The sequence below is a fragment of the Entamoeba dispar genome, genomic scaffold, assembly GCF_000209125.1.
Source record: "Entamoeba dispar SAW760 scf_1105229463811 genomic scaffold, whole genome shotgun sequence".
In the NCBI taxonomy this organism is placed as follows: domain Eukaryota; phylum Evosea; order Mastigamoebida; family Endamoebidae; genus Entamoeba; species Entamoeba dispar.
The window spans coordinates 14,579-33,951 of NW_001855879.1; the positions used below are offsets into that span (position 1 = coordinate 14,579).

Here is a 19,373-nt window from a genome sequence, read left to right on the forward strand (position 1 = left end):
TATAATACAATATTTATTTATGCACCTAATCATTTTGGATATTTTTTCGATTGTACATTACATTCATTACTGATATAGTGAATAGTTTTTTCATTCGTTTATTTTTAAACCAATAATTAACGATGAGATTTTACTGATAAAAAAAAAGAAATAATTAACCAGATTCAAAAGAAATGAATATTTTTACGATGCAAAAGATTTATAGTATTTTTATTAAATAAAAAAATTTGATGAAATAAAAGAATTAAATAATTCCATACCAAAATACTTTGTCTTTGTGTTTTAAAGAAAATGAATAAACAGCGTTCAAACAATTAGTTTTGTTTTGTTAGAGAAATACTATTAGAATGTTAAAGACAGTAAGGGTAAAGATAAATGAATCAAAATTTATTAAAATTTTTTTGAGTTTATACGACATTTTCGTTCAAAAAGAAAAAGAAATAACATAATAATAGCCAATAACCTTTTTTTAAAATAATGAATTACCAACCAATTCTTTCTTTATTGACATTTCGTTTTTTAACAAACAAAAAAATAACCAATCAATGAGAGCTTTTCGAAGAATAAGTTTTTATGAAAAAGGAGAACATCTGAAAAAAAGAATAAATAGATGATAAAGAAGAATAAAGGTATTGGAGGGAAGAAAAGTAATTTACAATTATCAGGAGATAGTTTATTAACAAAAACACTTTATGTTCATATAGATGGAGTGTTAATAATAAATAAAGAAGTTTGTGGTTATTTAAAGAGTAAAAAAAAAAAGAATAAATAAATTCTTTCAATTCATTTTGACTTTTATATTTTAATGTAGTTATTGTTTAGAGATATTAGTCAGTAATTCGATAAAATTCAAATACTAATGAAATAGGAACCAATAAGTTCAAATTCAACAGTTAATTATCTAAAAATATTAAAGAAAGTTGATCCAACACTTGATATTTCAGCATTAACAAAACTTAAAGCAATAACAATACCAGCTACACCAAAATATAATGAAGAAAAAGATAATTTGAATCATGACTTAATATTATATTCTGATGCTATTATTGAATCACCTAAATGTTTAACGTTTGTTAATTATTAAATAAATAAAGAAAAAGAAGAAATAAAACAGAAATAATAAAATAGTCCAAGTAAATGTAAAAAATCACAAACAAAATATAAAATTATTAATTTACTTGGTCAAGGATCATTTGGTCAAGTTGTTAAATGTTTAGATTTAACTACTAATCAATTTGTTGCATTAAAAGTATTAAGAAATAGACCAGCATATTTTAGACAAGGAATGTTAGAAATAGCTGTTTTACAATTATTAAATGAAAAATTTGATATTGATGGTAAAGGAAATACAATAAGATTATTTGATCATTTTTTATATTGTAATCATGTTTGTATTGTAACTGAATTATTAGGAATAAATATTTATGAATTAATGAAACAAAATGGATGTCGAGGATTTGGGTTAAATGTTTCAAGAACATTTTTAAGTCAAATATTAGAGTCATTAAATATTCTTTATAATAGTAATATAATTCATTGTGATTTAAAACCAGAAAATGTATTATTAATAGAGTTTGTTTCTTTAAAATAACTGAATTAAAACATATTCATTTTTTAGTTATACAAAACAAATTAAATTAATTGATTTTGGTTCTGCATGTTTTGAAAATAATACTTTATATACCTATATTCAATCTAGACATTATAGAGCACCAGAAGTTATTTTAGGTTTACCTTATTCTACTTCTATTGATATGTGGTCATTAGGTTGTATTGCTGCAGAATTTTTCCTTGGAATACCAATATTTCCAGGAAATAGTGAATATAATCAATTGTATAAAATTATTTCAATGATTGGTCCTCCACCAACTGAATTACTTGAAACTGCCACAAAATCAACAAAGTATTTTAGAAAAAGAAAAGGGTTAAATGGAAGAATTATTTACGAATTTAAAACAAAAAGTGAATTTGAATATGACAATAATGTTATTATTGAATCTAATAAAGATTATTTCGATTATACTTCTTTAGAAGACTTTTGTAATAGAGTTCCTCTTCGTGTCTCTGCTAGAGATGAATCAAGAAAATTAGAATATAGAAAAGCCTTTTATGATTTCCTTAAAAGAATCCTTGTTTGGAATCCTCATCATCGTCTTCGTCCTATACAAGCTTTACATCACCCTTTTATTACAAGAGAATTATTTAATGGTTCATTTGAAATTCCTCGTTGTGTTTCTCCTTTAAGAGAACATCCACCATCATCAATTCAAAGTATTGACGATACGTTATTGGCATTATATCCTAATCCAGTCATTGCACAATCACAAAAAGTACGTTCTTTTTCGCCAACAAGTTATTATGAACTATACTTAAATGCTCTTAATAATGGTATTGTATTAAGTATTCAAAGCTCTAATCCATTTTCTCACGTTCCAATGACACCACCTGTTCTTGAACAAATGATTGCTGATCAAAAACTAAAAGAACATTATGACCAAATGAGAAGAAATGCTAGTTCTGTTGATACAATAAAAAAGTTTTCAGACGAATTAGTTGTTCAACAATATGAAGATATAAATACTCAATCACCAAATCCTATCGACAAAGAAAAACACAAAACAAAAAGAATTATCACTGGTTTTAGATCAGATGATATTGCAACAAGTGTTGGAAGTACTTCTTTCATTGGAAACCATAAAATTAATCAAGGCTCAATGGAATATAATTCTGAAATTGCTAAAAGTTGGAGTAAAACAACTGAGATGCGTATCCCTGGTTCAACAAGTGATGACAATGTTATTAACCAAATAGAAGTAGGTCATATTCTTAACAATGTCAATGGCTCACCAACTGAACATGACCTAAAGAAAGCTCAGATGAAAGAAAAAAGAAAAACTTCGCAACTAGATCATGAAATCAATGAAGAAGAAATAAAATAATTTGAATTACCTCAACATGATGTTTTAACTGTGAATTGAACAATTTCTTTTATTTTGGTTTAATTCATAAAATCATATAAAAAGAAGTGATTTATGATAAAAGAATATAAAAGTATTAAGAATCAATAACAAAAGAATGAAAAATTTATATCATCAAGAAATCTAATGATTAAAGAATGAATGAAAATAAATATTAATTCATTACAATACACACAAAGCAGTTCATTGTTTTAGAAGTTAATCAAGACATTACAGCAATATAACTTCTTATTTATCCTTCTTTTTAGTCCTTTCTTCTTTGTATAAATTTTATGGTATCAACGAATTAATAAGAATTTATATTTTCTCAATCATTTTAATAATATTATTATTAAACTTGTGATGAATAGAATCTATTTCTAATTCAGGGTGAATGATAGTTGAATAACAACAGAAAAAGTACAGAATATTCCAAACATTATTAATCAAATGACTTTTAAATTCTTAGATAAAGAAAAAGATCAACAATAAAATTAAATAACTAATTCATGGCATTTAAGTGCATTCTCGTAGGAGATCATTGTGTTGGTAAAAATAAGCTTGCTGCAATTTGTTCAGGTATAATTCCTCCAGGAGAAAATCCACCAGGTGCTGTTGAGGATCAAAAAGTCTCTATTAGTGTTGATGGTATTAAACATACTATTAATATAATTTCTACTGAGGGGTCTGAAGACTATGCAAAATTAAGACCATTGTCATACCCAGAGACTGATATTTTTATTGTTTTATTTTCTATTATTAATTATAACTCATACAGTCATGTAGAAAAACTATGGAAACCTGAAATTAAAGAATACTGTTCAGATGCACCCATCATTCTTGTTGGCAGTTATGCTGAAGTAAGAAAAAACCCTGAAAAACTTAACTCTTTAGCTGAACGAGGAATTACTTTAATTTCACAAGAACAAGGAGAGGTGATGGCTAAAAGAATTGGTGCAGTTCAGTACATCGAGTGGAGTGATTCAGACAAAGACGATGTTGATTTTATTTTTGAAGAGGCTGTGCGGGCTTGTTTAAAAAAATCTAATGAGAAGAGTACAGATGATAAAAAGGATAAAGATAAAAGATGTTGTAATTTATCTTAAAGTATAATTATGTGTTTTTTTATTCTTTATAATAAAAAATTATTAAATACAAATGTATCTGCAAATGATAGTCATTCTATTTGAACGTCTTTGAATTTTTCTTTGAGACAGTTTGTTTGTAATGTATTATCAGAATTCAATGTGTACTAATAATTATAATTATAAAATAAAACTGAACAACTTACTTTTGCATTAAAAGGTCAATCAGTTGTTGGTATTAATTAAATATTATATTTTATAAAGAAAGAACATGTGGAGTTCATATTATAAAATTGGTTTACTGTCGGTATATTCACTCTATTCAAATTCTATATTTCTCATGTACACTTTATTTTCTTTATTATTTTTTCGTGTGTTACTAAATCTAGTTCATGTTATACAGCTGAGATGCAGTAAAATAAGTATTGACTCATAAAAAAAATTAAAACCCTTTAAAAAAAATATTCAAAGTCTTACAAAAATAAATACCAAATTAATAAAAAAGGATAATTGATAAATCTATCCACCAACGGAATTTCTTCTTATCTCTCTAATCGTTTCATTTGTATTTAACAAATAATTAATAAATTGGTTGTTCTTATTTTTATTATTTTAAACAATAGAAACAATATTTACATACAATGAAATAAGTAATTCAACAATTTTTAATATCAACACATTAATAAAATAAATACAATAAATAAATAGATTAATAGGATAAATTAGATAAAATCAAGTAAATTTAATTAATTTCATTATTTTTGTTATTAAATTGAATTAATGTATTAAAATATCAATATCAATGAAACACATGAATTCTATTTATATCTATCGTTATTTTCATAAAAAAAGAAAGAAAAAAATTAATCAAATATTGTTTTATATAATATTATATATTTATTTTATCATTAACCAAATGAAGAATTTATAAAATGATGAAATGATGATGGATTAAATAAATAAATAAAATAATAGTTTAAATGAAACAATTATCTAAATTTAATCAAAAATTCATGTTTTCATTTTTTTGTTGTAAGACTTTAATTAATAATAATAAAAATAAATTATAAATTATTATTATTAATCTATTTATATATAAAATAACAAAATTCAACAAAAGATTCAAAATGACAAAAAAGAAAGAAACAAAAAGAATCATCACAAAATAATCTCATATTTTTATTCTTCATACTCATTTATGTTAATGTTTTATATTACATTATTGATTAATTGTGTTATCACTGAGGGGTATGATTGTATTCAAATAGGACATGAATTTAAAGGTGGATTTGAAAATGGAAAGGATAAACAATGTGAATCACTCTCAAACGATTATTCATATTATTTTAACAAGGATTTCACTTACTCTGGTTTAGCTTTTAATTGTAACAGAACATATCTTGATGGTAAGTTCACAGTGACAAGTTCATATGATTACTGGAATGCAAATGTTATTGAAGTTATGGATAATTCTCAAATTAATTTAAATGGAAGATTTCATACATGTAATGAATTTATCTTTAGAAAAAAATCTACAGTAGATTGGATTGGTCATGTTTCATTTAAACATTCAATTACATTTGAAACAACACCATCATTAAATCAACCTCAATTAATTATTTGGAAAAGTGATTATATTCATCTTTATAAAGATGAAAAATCTATAAACAAATTTATAATTAATAATCCATTTAATAATAAACGATGTTTTGATGTAATGTCATTTAATAATAATAGTGCATTTGAAATTAATCAAAACCCAAATGACCATTATTTACCAGAAGATTTTAAGAATGGACTTGTTATGTCAGATGGTAAGGCATATTTAATATCAAACAATAGATTAATGAGATTTTGTCCAACAGGAAGTAATTTAGATACAAGTGTTACTTGTACAATGAATGGTAATAATTATAATTTATCATATTCAGGAAGTGGTAGTAAACCATTCGATTATCCACATTGTCCATGTGATGATAATGGTGAAACCGAATGTATTCTTAATATTCAACAAAATTTAAACACAGTAGATTTTAATAATAATATTATTAAATATACAACTCTCAATATTGATCATGATATTATATTATATAATTTTATTTCAGCTAAACAAATTAATGTTAATGATGATATTACATTATTAATAGCACCTGTTTCATCAATCAAAGAGTATACTCAAAAGATACAATTTAATAACTTTGAAATTACAAATAATAGAGAAAAGAATGATAACTCAGAATTTAAATACAATTCGACTACAAATACATTGGAAATAAATGGAAATAATGAACTAAAACATTCATTAAATCCAACAAATAAACCATTAACTTTAATTATAAATGGTATTCTCACATGTAATTCTTTTGTTAATAATTCTGTTTATTATTTCACTAATTCTTCTTCATCAACACCATTAATAAATATTAATAATACTAATGGTAATAATAATATAATGATATTTGATGAAACAATAACACTAAATGGTCAATTATCAAATTGTATTGTTTTAACTGGTAAATCAAATGAAAAATTTAAATGTATCCAATGTAAAAAAGGATATTATTTAAATTCAAAACAAGAATGTCAAATTGATTCACATTGTAATAAAATAAATAAACAAAGTCATTGTATTGAATGTGAATATGGATATTATTTAAATTCAAATAAAGAATGTCAATTATTACCAGATAATTGTATTGTAGGATATAAAACATATTGTTATCAATGTAAAGAAGGATATATTAAAGAAAATGGAGAGTGTAAAGAAATTGATAATAAATGTAATAAATCAGAAAGAAATTATTGTTTAAAATGTTCAAATGGATATAAAATACAAAATAATCAATGTAATGGAGATAAAGAAGATCAATGTTATTATGAAGGAAATGAATGTGTATCATGTTCAAATAGATATACATTAAACAATAAAAAATGTTCAAAAAAAGAAAAGAACCAAAATGGAAAGAATGAAGAAATATATTGTGAAAATGGAAAATACATTAATAATAATAAATGTATAGAATGTACAAAATCAGAAATATGTCAAACAAATGATATTGAAATAAAATGTAAATATGAAGAATATTTAGATAATAATAAATGTATAAATAAAACATGTGAAGAAGATATGATAAAAGATCAAAATGGAAAATGTAATAATAATATTCAATATTGTTCAAATAAATCATATGTTAATGGAAAATGTGTTGAATGTTTAAATACATATTCACCTAATTTGAAGGGAGAATGTATTAATACAAAAATAGAATATTGTGAAGAACAAAATACATATGGATGTAAAAGATGTAAAGAAGGATATTATTTAACAAATGACATGAAATGTTTAAAATGTGATGATAAATGTGAAACATGTTATGGAACATCTACATATTGTATGAGTTGTTCTAATGATAAATATTTAAGAAATGATAAAACATGTCAATCAAATGAAGAATTAAATGGAACATGTTTACAAATATTAGCAGATGGAAGTGGATGTGGAATATGTAATAAAGGATATTATAGAAATGGAAAAGGATGTTCAAAATGTGAAAAAGAATGTTTAACATGTAATCAAAAAGATAAATGTATAAAATGTGGAGAAGGATATTTTATGAGTTCAACAGGAATATGTAAATCAACAACAACAATTAAAGGATGTAAAGGAGAAATAGATAAAGAATATGGATGTAAAGAATGTTTAACAGGATATTATTTAATAAATAAAGAATGTTCAAAATGTGGAAATAAATGTATGACATGTTTAAATGAGAAAGAATGTAATAAATGTGAAGATGAATATATAATAATAAATAAAGAATGTATTCATTATTCAAATATTAATAAATGTAAAGAAACAAAAAATAATAAATGTTCAAAATGTTCATTTTGGTATGGAATCAATGAAGAAGGAACAAAATGTAATAAAGAAATTGTATGGTGGATGATAATGATAATTATCATCATTATACTTATTATCATCATTATAATAATTATAATTATAATTATAATGATTAATTACATTATAAAACGCAAAGAAAAGAAAGAACAAGAGAAAACAACAACAATATTTAAAATTTCACAATCAAATATCAAATTCATAACACTTGGAGATGGAATAATAACAAATAAAAAAGAAATTGAAATAGGAGAAGGAGAAGAAATTGAAGTAAATAAAGAAATTAGAGAATTAATATGTATTGGAAATGAGAAGAAAGAAAAAAAGAAAATACAAATAAGTAGTAAAGAAGAAAATGAAAAATATTCAATTAGAATCAAACCAAATATTATTACAATTGAAGGAGGATATGCATGTGAATTTGAAATATTCATTACAATCAAATGTACTACTAAAATTAAAGAACAAATAATGATAATTAGTAAAACACTTAATAAAACACAAGAAGAAATAATTAAAAGTATTTCAATTAAAGGAGAAACACAAATATCAACACGACTTGATCCAGATGAAATAAAAGAAGAAAAGAAAATAGGAGAAGGAACATTTGGAATCGTATATATAGGAGAATTTAGAGGGAATCAAGTAGCAATTAAAAAAATGAAACAAATTGATAAAGATGAAAACAAAATGAAAGAATTTGAGAAAGAAGTAATGATGTTAGATAAATTTAGAAGTGAATATATCATTCATTTTTATGGAGCAGTATTTATTCCTAATAAAATATGTATGATAACAGAATATGCAAAATATGGATCAATACAAGATTTAATTAATAAAAGAACAAACACAGAAATACCTAATAAAATAAGAATTAAATTTATGATAGATGGAGCAAAAGGAATTTCATATCTTCATTCAAATGGAATACTACATCGAGATATTAAACCAGATAATTTTCTTGTTGTAACACTTGATGATAATATTGGAGTTAATTGTAAATTAACAGATTTTGGAAGTTCAAGAAACATTAATATGATGATGACAAATATGACATTCACAAAAGGGATAGGAACACCAAAATACATGGCACCAGAAATATTAAATCGAGAACATTATAAAATGGAATCAGATATATATTCATATTCAATAACAATGTTACAAATCATTACATGGCAAGAACCATTTCCTAAAGAAATATATAAATATCCATGGGATATTGCAGATGCAATCACAACAGGTAAACGACCAAAAATAATACAAGAAGTTAAAGAAGATATTAAAGAAATTATTGAAAAAACATGGAAACAAGAAGCAAAAGAAAGAATAAGAATAGAAGAAGTAGTAAAAATGTTAGAAAGAATTGAAATAAAATAAATAAAAATGGTCTTTATTGTAATGTTTTAATTAAAGAAATAAAATTAATTAAAAACAATTAAAATGTTTTTAAATAATTAATTAGGTTTATATAATATCTATTTCTTATTCTTTTATTTTAACTATTTATCATTCTTTTCATTTTAAATATTTTCTTTTAATCATTCATTTCTTATCTAACTTATTATATTTATTATTTATCTTCTTCTTTAATTATTCTTCTTATTATTTATATTACATTGTCAATATTGAATTTATTTATTTCTTTCTTTATCAATAATTTCTTTATGTTGTATTATATTTCTTATTCATACCAATAATATTTGTTTTATTTAATCATTTAATTTATATTAACATAAAATAATGAAATGATTATGAATGAGAACCAAAATAAGAAAGAAATAATGAATCTAAATAAAAAACACACCAAAAAGAAAAGGGCAAAATATTTTGAATCAATAAAATAATAGTTTTTATTATTTTTTCTTAAAAAAATAAAAAATAAAAATGTAAATTAAATATTCATTCTATATTCATTTATATTTCTTTATATTTTAGGATTCGAAGGTAGCACGTCAGAGACACCACACAGAACCCTAAAATATTTCCATCCTTCGATTCCCACTAGTTATGGACTGGTTATGGCGTTGCGTTTAGTTAGAAAAACATCTTACCCAGTACTGCAAGAATAGCAGTGTTTATTATGTGCAATGATGGGACGTCATTGACAATAAACGAATGGGTATTTATAAAGATGTTATTATTACTTGTTAGAATACAAGTATAATTGATAATATAAGAAAGATTAACAAAAGAAAAGGGTCAAGTGGTAGAGGCTAAAAGAATATTAGCCTAAAGCAATACAGTATTAATTATATATTCTCCTTAAAATAAGAAAATAAAGAATAATTTTAATATTCATCAAAATCAAATAGAAATTAAATAATGAACATTTAAATAATTGATGTTTAAAATATTCTATTCCACAATAAATAAATGAGAAAAAGAAATTCTCACCGTTCAACAACTAGAAGCAAAGAATAAGCTAATAGTTGAAGAACAAATACTTTTAAGCTCAGGGATGGGATTAGTCTCCCCTGAGCAAGGAACAATAGAAAATATTTCTATTAATACTTAATTAACTACTTTTTATTTTATTTCTTTATATTTTATATCATTTTATGTTAAATATTATTATAGATCCTTTTATCAATGCAGGATATACAACAAATTTTGTTGCCATGCCTATTGAGTAATACCATAGAGTCTTGTAAAGAAAATCAAACAAGACATATTTAAGTTCAAAGAAAAGAAATGACTTCAATAGCAATAAAATGCATAATAATTATGATAAAAGAAATAACAAGAAAAAAGTGAATAGAAAAAGAAGAACACAAAGAAAAACAAATAAGAAACAATGTAAATATAATGATAATAAACATTATACAAATAATAAATCTAAATTATTGACAACAAATGAAATTGAAATAAAAATTAAAAGAATAACAAGAAAATGGGAGAAAAGAGAATATTCAGAATTACTTAAAAAGTATGAAGATAAAGAAAAGAAAATGTATAATATTCTCCAAGAAGTATATTCAATAAGAAAGAAGAAAACACTAGAGAAAATCAAAGAAGAATTCAAAGATAAAACAAAAGATTGGAAAAGTGAAGATATTAAAACAATCGAAGAAGAAATCAAAAACAAAAACCCAATCAAAGAAATGAACGATAGATGTAAAGCTGCAAGAATAATAAATGAAAAAGAAAATAAAGGGAAAACACAAGACAAAGAAGAGAAAAAGGAAGAAGAATGCAACAAAGAAGAAATCAACACACTTCAAAATAAAATCAAAGAATTAGAAGAAACTATTAAAGAACTTCAAACAAAAAAGATTGAAGAAGAACAAATCATTTCAGATGAAATGATTCAAAAAGCACGAGAAACAGTCAGGAAAGAGTTTGAAGAAGAAATAGAAAAGATTCAAACATAAATAAACAATGTTCAAAACACATGTAATGAAATAAGAAAACTCTAAATTAAAAGAGGAAAATAATACATCACAATGAAAAATAAAAGAAGCAAATGGTAGAAGGAACACAGAAGTAGGAGGTAAGGATGAAACCATCCTCACCCTCCGAGCTAGCTATGAGAGGCTGAAGAAGGAGAAGGACTTCGTCCTTAAGAGTGCTGATGCGCTGGAGAAGAAGAGGGCTGACGAGCTGGAGAAGAGTGCTAAGCTGCTAGAGAAGAACATAAGAGATAAAGAAAATCAAATCTCTGTATATCAAAAAAGTGCGATTCAAAACTATGAGATTGCAGAAAAACAAGAAAAGAATTAGACCATACACAAAGAGAAAATGAAGAACAAAAACAATTAATATCAAAACAACATGAAAATATCGAAAATTTTTTATCCCAGAAGGAACTGGAGAAGAAGAAAACAATGATATTAATGATAAATATACAACCAATATTGAGAACATCATCATCTGGGACAATACAAATGAATAAAACTACAACTATGAAAAAGACAATTATGGAAATAGAAGAAGAAGAGAGCAAAACACTGAGTATCAAAAAACAAGAAATGATAATCAGTCAAGAAGAGAAGAAAACACAACAAATCAAACAAATATAATTTTAATTGATGTGTTGTATTGTTTTGCAATTAATTGGTTAAATAAGAAATTAAATAAGAAATTAAGAATGAAGAAATAAAATATAATAAAAATAATAAATAATAGTGTAAATAATGATAAAGAATACATTAATAATATTAAAAAGTCACATAGAATAAAAGAAACAACTAAGATATATATTAAAATGAAAGTGAACCATCATAGAAGGGAAAGTAGAGTGTAATCCAATAATAAAAAACATTATCATAAAAAATAACTCTACTGATATTGATGATGAATATCTTAACTCTATCATCAATCAAGTTAAAGAAATGAAAATAGATAAATGTGTAAATATTAATTACTACTGGAAAATGAAAGAATCAGATAAATTAATTAGAGAAATAAATAATAAATGGGTATGGTCAGGAGAATAGAAAATCTACAAGAAGATATGAAAATGATTTCAATGTGTATGTATTATTATCTCTAAAATAAATTTAAATGAGATAAATTTGATGAAACAAAAGAAATCCTAAGGAAAATAAATAGATTAGAAGATCTAATCAAGGAGATGGTACAGAATAAAATGCATCATGAGATTGAAGGAACAAGATGCAGATGAAATTAAAATTAAATCACAAGAAAGAATAAAGTACATAAAATATATGATGACGATGATTAAAGAAAGAATTAAATTTAATAAGAATGAAAGGGTCAGAATCAATACAAATAAAATCATGTTTGATTCTAATAAGAAAATCAAAATAAAGAAGAAAGACCCACAAAATGAAATATACCCAATTAACGATATTATTTTAGAATATTGGAAATCATTATATGAAACACAGGTGATATTAAATAAGGAACATTGGAAAATAAAACAAATCACCTCGTGGAATGAAAGATACAGAAATTATGATAGTGTCATCATCACAATGGATGAACTAAATTTAAGCCTGATGAAAATAAATAATTGGAAATCACCAGGTATTGACACTATATATGGGTATTATTGGAAGAGAATGTCATCATCAAGAGATTCCATTCTTAATATCTTCAATGATTGGTTAAACTTCAATGAAAACATCCCTCTAGACATGGTAAGTGGAAGAACTATACTAATCCACAAAGGAGGTGATATGAACGATGTCACTAATTATCGTCCTATAAGTTGTACAAATGTAATAATGAAAGTATTTACCTCCTTATTAAAAGATAAGATTCATAATAGAATTAACATGAATAATGAATCATTAAAAATTAGTAAAAATCAGTTATGATGTAAATTATAATCTCTTGATAATAAAGAATGAATAATGAATAATTATATGTTAAATCAGCAAAAAGAAGAGAAATACCCAAAATATGTAGAGTCATATTATGATATTAAGAAAGCATATGACTCAGTAAATCACGAATGGGTAATAGAAACACTTAAATATTTTAATGTAGAGGGTGTCATCATAGACATTGTAGAAAGTATGATGAACAGATTGAAGATATTCATATGATATAAATATAATGAATATCTAGGATGTATTAAATTGATGAATTTTACATTGTGATTCATTATCATTTCTACTCTTCATCATCAAAATGAATGTAATTTCTCAAATCATAGAAGAGAAGTTCCCAAAAGCAAACCATACATTGTATATGGATGAATTGAGAATAATGACACAAAGTAGTGAAGAAATGGGAACAATCCACAATGAAATTAAAGAAATAATAAGTGGAATAGGGATGGAAATGAAAATAAATCAGGAATGGTATTAAAAAACATTAATAAAATACCAAATGGAATGCAAAACATCCCAATAATTGAAGGAGAGGACTTGTATAAATATTTAGGAGTATGGCAGTCAGATGAAATTAATGATACCTTCAATTGTAAAATCATCAAAGAAAAGATGATGAAGAAAATGGAAGAGATAAATACTGATGAAAGTAGTAATAGAAGATACATTACAAGAATTAATACTGAAGTAATACCCATCTTCAGATATTCAGCATCAGTAGTAAATTGGAAGGTAACTTAGATAGAATGGATTTGGAGATAAGAAAATATTTAAGAAATGCAAAATACATTGTTGTAACTCCAAAGACCGTCTATATGTCCCTATAAATGAAATGGGTGAAGGATTAATAAGCCTAATTGACGAATATGTTAATGAATTAATTAGAACAGTAATGTACTATTGTACAAGAGAAAGTGAAATAGGAAATAACATAATAGATAGATGGTATTCCAAAAATGAATATGGAATAGAATTAAAAAAGCCCTAGGTCATAAAATCCCAGAAACGAAAATAGAAGAAATAATAAATGAAATGAAAATAAAAAAGAAAAAGAGGTAGTAGTAAAAATAAAGAAATTAATGACCAACCAATACATCAAAAAATGGAAATCAAACAATTGGACATTTTAGAAGATGGTTCGAGTCAAAATTTGTAGATAAAACTACTACAATAAATGCATTGAAGTCCATCAATATAAAGAAAAATGCATTTCTTCAATTAACTAAAATACAAGATGGAGTAATATTTAGTGGGTACAGGAAAGATAAAATATTAAAAAATGAAAGATTGAAGTACTCCCCACTTTGTAAAGACAAGATAGCCACAGTAGAACACATTCTACTATCTTGCATTGGTCATAATAAATCACAAATGGAGAAACATGACCATATTGGCATCATCATATGGGAGGGGTTAATAAGAAAATACACAGGAAATAAACAATACAAGAAACCCCCATATGAAACAGTGTTCCAATACAATGACATCACTATGATATTGAACAAACAAATAATGCCAAAAAGTGATGGACTATATCATAAAAGACCAGATATATATGTACTAGATAAAAAGAATAAAACTGGTCTAATAATTGATATGAATATTGTGGCAGATCATAATATTAATGGAGCCTATTGGAAGAAAAGAAATATGTATAAGGAATTGAAAAATAGGGTAATGAAAATAGAGAAATTAAAGGATGTCAAAATAATTCCAATAGTAATTTGGATTAATGGGCTAGTAAATGCTGAAAGTATTAAATTAATTAAACAATTAAAAATCGAAAATGACATCACTAAAGAAATCAAAAACCTTGTAATTAAAAACATGATGGACGTCATGGAGCACTGTGGAGATCACAACCAAACATATGTTGTGGAACTACATAACGAAGACGAAGGGACGGGATTAGTCTCACCTGAGGCAGGAACAATATACACAAGTTCTATTAATACTTAATTAAATACTTTATTTATTTTTATATTTTATAATTTTAAGAGAAAATAACAGAAAACAGAATAATCTAATATGCAAAAATATATTACACTATTTTCAATTGAGCAATTTATTTAAATGCATAATTTCTTCGCTTATTTTGGTTCCCTATTTCAATAACTATTTATTTTGTAATTTTGTGTTTCACTTTTAATGTATCATCTGTACTCTTTTCGTTAAATAGTTCTTGATTATTTACTTTTATGTCATAGGCTTATTCTCTTCTTTCTTCAATAATCTTCTTTTATTTTATTCATATTCTCTGCTTCATTTCTATTCTAAATATTATTATTTCTCTGTCTCTCTTTTGTTTTTTTTTTTAATCTTTTGTATTATTCTTTTCATTTCTCTATACCTCTTGTTCTTTTGTTTCTTTCTAATTATATTTTTATTCTTTTCTTAATATTTTTCAATCTTATTAATTCTTTCATATTCTTTTTCATTTCTTTTTATCATTTCTTTTTATCATTTCATGTTCATTTTATTTGCTATCCTATTTTCTTCTATCATCATTTATCATTAATTTATTATGTAAATATTTGAGCATTTAGCTATTTTTCTGTTATAACTTCTTCATTTTTTCCTATTATTCTTGTTATTATATTCTTCTTCTATAGATTTAATATTTTCTTCTTTTTATTTTATAATAATTTTCAATCTATATATTCTTTTATATTTCACTTATCTTATTACTTCTTCTTCATTTATTTTATACATTCATCTTTTGAATTGTTTTTTTTATTTTCTTATTTTTATAATTTTTCATATAAACATTACAACACTCTTTATCTTTATATTTTTCATAATTTTATTTCTTATTATAAAACAATATAATACTCATAACAATTTAATAATTATTTTATTAATATGATACACTAAATAGTTTATCTGATTCATAATTTTAGTTATATATTCATTTTTAATTTATTATCTATGTAAATAAAATTTAAATTATAATGAATGAGTGATACAAATGATTTATATTATTATTAATTGTTACATATAATTTTATTTAAAAATTCATAATTACTCAAATTGATTAAATATGAATGAGTAACAAAAAATAACAAATAACTATGAAATAATAAAATATATATTAATGTTATAATAATGAAAATGATAGAGGGTAATGATATGAATTAATAAATAAAATCCAAAGAATTATTTTGATTATACAAATGAGTCAAATCAGTTTATTTAAATATTGATATTAACTTATTTATTTATACTATTGATTGATTTTTAATGCAACTTATTATTGTTTTATAATAATTTATTTTATGCTATTTATTAATAAATTAACAAAAATAAAAATTTAATTTAAATAAACAGTCAATTAACTAACCATATATAATTATAATTGTTATATTTTGATTTGATATGATAATCAATTTTTAAATTGTATTTTATATTTAATAATATTAATTAATAAAATAAAAAAAAGTGGTCCCGGCGGGGATCGAACCCGCGACCCTCGCATTTCTCTTTTCTATAAGTACGATGCACTACCGACTGTGCTACGGGGCCTTCTTATTTTTTATTATTATTATAACTATCATACTTTTCTTTATTTTATTTATTTAATTTATTTAATTTAATTTCTAATGGTTTCTTCTTAAAATTATTCTTGTTCTTATTACCCTTTTCTTTATATTTTATTCTTTTATTTATTATTTACTCTTTATTATTTTTATTATTATTTCTTTGTTTTTTCAATTTTATGATATTTCTTTTCTTTTATTATCTTTCTTTATATCATATAATCATTATTATTTCTTTTTCTTAAAAATTGTTATTATTATTATTCAAATTTATTATATTTTGTTTGTTTTTTGTTCTTTTATTTATCGTTATTTTATTTTATTTATTCTTCTTATATATTTATAAGATCAATTTCTATAGCACAAGAATCTCATGAAAATCAAATATAAATAATTGTACACCAACAAATAGATTTAGAAGATATTATCAAGGATATAAATATAATCATTATCAACAAAATAAAAGCATAAGTACTTTAATACTAATTATCATATTTATAAATACAATAGTACATTTCAAATAATCACAGTTCTAATAAAAAGAAAAGTAATTATTATAACACAAATAACATAATTCAAGTAAAATGTTTAATCAATATTATTATGAGAATAAATAATGTAAAAGATATAGAAATAAAAGATATTACAAGAAAAGACAATGAAGAAAAGACAAAAGAAAAAGAAAATAAGAAAATAATACAAGAAATGATGAAGAGATTTGCAAAGATAAAAAAGATAGTGAAAGAGAAACTAATTAATAAAGAAGAAGAACAAGAAGAAATATCCATAAAAATTGAAGAAAAGAAGAAACAATACAAGAACAAGAAAAGGATATAGAAGAAGAGAAGAAATAAATAATAAAAAGATATGAAAAAGGGAAAGAATAAAATCAAATAGAATATAAAAGAGAAATAAAAGAAATTGAAGGAAGAATAGAAGAAATAGAGAAATACAAAAACAAAAGAAAGAAGAAATAATGAAAAGAGAGAAGAAAAGAAGATAAAGAAATATAAAGAATGAATAGTAAACATTAGATTGTAGTCTGTCAGAAAGAAGAACAAAGACGAACATTGAAAGAAAATTTAGAGAAATAAAAGAAAAGGAAGAAGAAACTAATAGATTAAAGAAAGAAGTAAAAGAAATAAACAAGAAGAAGAAAACAATAAAACAAAAGATAAGATCAAACAATAAGAAAAAGAAATAACAAAGATTAAAGAACAAAAAGAAATTAAAAAGAAAGACAAAGAAATAGAAAAAAGAAAAAGCAAGGAATTAGAAGATAAATTGAGAAACAGATAGAAGAGAATGATAAGATGGAAACAATAAAAGAAAAATCAAAGATAGAGATATCAGAAGAAAAAGAAATAGAAAACATCTTATGAAGAACACATACAACAAGTAAATTTTTATCAAATTGAAGAAGAAAACAATACCTCTGATAAAAATAGAAGCACTAAAGAAAAGGGATGGGTCAAGTGGAGTAATTATTGAAGAAAAGAAAGAGATGGAATCTATCAAAAAAGAATCCAAGAAGAAAGTGAAACAAATATAAAATGTGTAATCAAATTTATGAGAGAAGAATTACTAAGAATGAAATTAGAAGAATTAGAGATAACAAAATAAGATTTAATATAGAAGAAATAATAAAGAAAAATAAAACATCAAAAATAGAATAAAGAAGATAAAAAGTTAATATTGATATGATTAAATATAATATATTAAAATATAAATTAGAAATTAAAGAATTAAAAAGTAATAGAAGAAAGAGGAATAAGATAAATAAAGAAGAATATAGAGAGATGATTAAAAGATGAAATAATAAAAGAAATAAGAAAAAGATAATATAAATAACAATAAATATAATAAATAATTATAAATATATTCAATAAATTAAAATAAATAATGATAAACAATATGAATGATAAAATAGATAATAAAAAGACATAATAAAAGAAAATAAAAAAGAAATATATATAATAACATATATTAATTATTATTTCAATAAAAAATATGTAATAAAATAATTAAATATATAAATAAAAAATGGAAGTGTGAAAGTGAAAATATAGAAGATATCAAAAAGAAATATATAAACTAAAATATTATATTTCTAATTATCAATAAAATAAATATATGATATTGAAATGATGAAATTAATTATCTAAAAAGAAGTTCAATTATACAAATTATTAATTAACAAGAACTTTATCAGAATTAAATGAATAATGGAAATAAATAATATAAAGATGAATATATTAATAATAAAATAAGAAATTAAACAAATAAAATATTTAATTAATAATAATAAGAATAATATTAAAAATAAGAAAGAAAAGAGTATTTAAAAATTAATGATAAGAAATGAGAAGAAGATTAAATTAAAAAGAATGAAATATGGAATATCCTAGTGATGATGATACAATTAAATTATTGAAATTGATATATGAAATAATATATATAATATATAGATATAATAGAAGAAGTATAGAAGAAAGAGAAAAGAAGAGTAATAAGAGAAGAGTTAAAATAATAAATGATGAAATAAAATATTCATTGAAAACAATCTCTCAATGAAAATTACATAATGATGATTAAAT

General features: G+C 23.0%; 3 protein-coding genes across 3 annotated transcripts, besides 45 other annotated features; all 3 read left to right on the top strand.

Moving 5' to 3' along the window:
• Nucleotides 1–197: 197 nt before the first annotated feature.
• Nucleotides 198–254: a sequence feature (AT_rich).
• A 128-nt stretch (nucleotides 255–382) lies between these two features.
• Nucleotides 383–403: a sequence feature (AT_rich).
• Nucleotides 404–610: 207 nt separating this feature from the next.
• Nucleotides 611–2,939, top strand: EDI_050690 (homeodomain-interacting protein kinase, putative; the record flags this gene model as incomplete). Its single annotated transcript, XM_001741630.1, has 4 exons — nucleotides 611–730; nucleotides 869–1,068; nucleotides 1,129–1,572; nucleotides 1,619–2,939. 4 exons carry the CDS (start codon nucleotides 611–613, stop codon nucleotides 2,937–2,939), a joined length of 2,085 nt encoding a protein of 694 aa, XP_001741682.1.
• Nucleotides 1,156–1,177: a sequence feature (AT_rich).
• A 323-nt stretch (nucleotides 2,940–3,262) lies between the features above and the next one.
• Nucleotides 3,263–3,314: a sequence feature (AT_rich).
• A 152-nt stretch (nucleotides 3,315–3,466) lies between these two features.
• EDI_050700 (GTPase_rho, putative) lies at nucleotides 3,467–4,063 on the top strand (the record flags this gene model as incomplete). The annotated part of the gene is made up of 1 exon (XM_001741631.1): nucleotides 3,467–4,063. One exon carries the CDS (start codon nucleotides 3,467–3,469, stop codon nucleotides 4,061–4,063), a length of 597 nt encoding a protein of 198 aa, XP_001741683.1.
• Nucleotides 3,690–3,726: a sequence feature (AT_rich).
• A 14-nt stretch (nucleotides 4,064–4,077) lies between the features above and the next one.
• Nucleotides 4,078–4,112: a sequence feature (AT_rich).
• Nucleotides 4,113–4,210: 98 nt separating this feature from the next.
• Nucleotides 4,211–4,235: a sequence feature (AT_rich).
• Nucleotides 4,236–4,278: 43 nt separating this feature from the next.
• Nucleotides 4,279–4,305: a sequence feature (AT_rich).
• A 381-nt stretch (nucleotides 4,306–4,686) lies between these two features.
• Nucleotides 4,687–4,784: a microsatellite.
• Nucleotides 4,785–4,836: a sequence feature (AT_rich).
• Nucleotides 4,837–4,876: 40 nt separating this feature from the next.
• Nucleotides 4,877–5,146: a sequence feature (AT_rich).
• A 100-nt stretch (nucleotides 5,147–5,246) lies between these two features.
• EDI_050710 (protein serine/threonine kinase, putative) lies at nucleotides 5,247–9,317 on the top strand (the record flags this gene model as incomplete). Its single annotated transcript, XM_001741632.1, has 1 exon — nucleotides 5,247–9,317. One exon carries the CDS (start codon nucleotides 5,247–5,249, stop codon nucleotides 9,315–9,317), a length of 4,071 nt encoding a protein of 1,356 aa, XP_001741684.1.
• Nucleotides 6,073–6,099: a sequence feature (AT_rich).
• Nucleotides 6,121–6,144: a sequence feature (AT_rich).
• Nucleotides 6,462–6,500: a microsatellite.
• Nucleotides 7,840–7,914: a sequence feature (AT_rich).
• Nucleotides 7,986–8,058: a microsatellite.
• Nucleotides 8,159–8,302: a microsatellite.
• Nucleotides 9,191–9,325: a microsatellite.
• Nucleotides 9,326–9,341: 16 nt separating this feature from the next.
• Nucleotides 9,342–9,401: a sequence feature (AT_rich).
• An 11-nt stretch (nucleotides 9,402–9,412) lies between these two features.
• Nucleotides 9,413–9,591: a microsatellite.
• Nucleotides 9,592–9,632: 41 nt separating this feature from the next.
• Nucleotides 9,633–9,682: a sequence feature (AT_rich).
• A 77-nt stretch (nucleotides 9,683–9,759) lies between these two features.
• Nucleotides 9,760–9,874: a sequence feature (AT_rich).
• A 1-nt stretch (nucleotide 9,875) lies between these two features.
• Nucleotides 9,876–10,470: a repeat region.
• Nucleotides 10,471–10,515: a sequence feature (AT_rich).
• Nucleotides 10,516–15,210: a repeat region.
• Nucleotides 15,211–15,237: a sequence feature (AT_rich).
• Nucleotides 15,238–15,520: 283 nt separating this feature from the next.
• Nucleotides 15,521–15,699: a microsatellite.
• A 113-nt stretch (nucleotides 15,700–15,812) lies between these two features.
• Nucleotides 15,813–15,991: a microsatellite.
• A 34-nt stretch (nucleotides 15,992–16,025) lies between these two features.
• Nucleotides 16,026–16,264: a sequence feature (AT_rich).
• A 50-nt stretch (nucleotides 16,265–16,314) lies between these two features.
• Nucleotides 16,315–16,347: a sequence feature (AT_rich).
• An 80-nt stretch (nucleotides 16,348–16,427) lies between these two features.
• Nucleotides 16,428–16,530: a microsatellite.
• Nucleotides 16,531–16,678: a sequence feature (AT_rich).
• Nucleotides 16,679–16,769: 91 nt separating this feature from the next.
• Nucleotides 16,770–16,955: a microsatellite.
• Nucleotides 16,856–17,041: a microsatellite.
• A 4-nt stretch (nucleotides 17,042–17,045) lies between these two features.
• Nucleotides 17,046–17,101: a microsatellite.
• Nucleotides 17,102–17,396: 295 nt separating this feature from the next.
• Nucleotides 17,397–17,557: a microsatellite.
• A 43-nt stretch (nucleotides 17,558–17,600) lies between these two features.
• Nucleotides 17,601–17,784: a microsatellite.
• Nucleotides 17,785–17,864: 80 nt separating this feature from the next.
• Nucleotides 17,865–18,048: a microsatellite.
• Nucleotides 17,966–18,148: a microsatellite.
• A 241-nt stretch (nucleotides 18,149–18,389) lies between these two features.
• Nucleotides 18,390–18,568: a microsatellite.
• Nucleotides 18,448–18,627: a microsatellite.
• Nucleotide 18,628: 1 nt separating this feature from the next.
• Nucleotides 18,629–18,817: a microsatellite.
• Nucleotides 18,818–18,859: 42 nt separating this feature from the next.
• Nucleotides 18,860–18,911: a sequence feature (AT_rich).
• Nucleotides 18,912–18,992: 81 nt separating this feature from the next.
• Nucleotides 18,993–19,169: a microsatellite.
• A 27-nt stretch (nucleotides 19,170–19,196) lies between these two features.
• Nucleotides 19,197–19,252: a sequence feature (AT_rich).
• Between the last annotated feature and the right edge of the window lie 121 nt (nucleotides 19,253–19,373).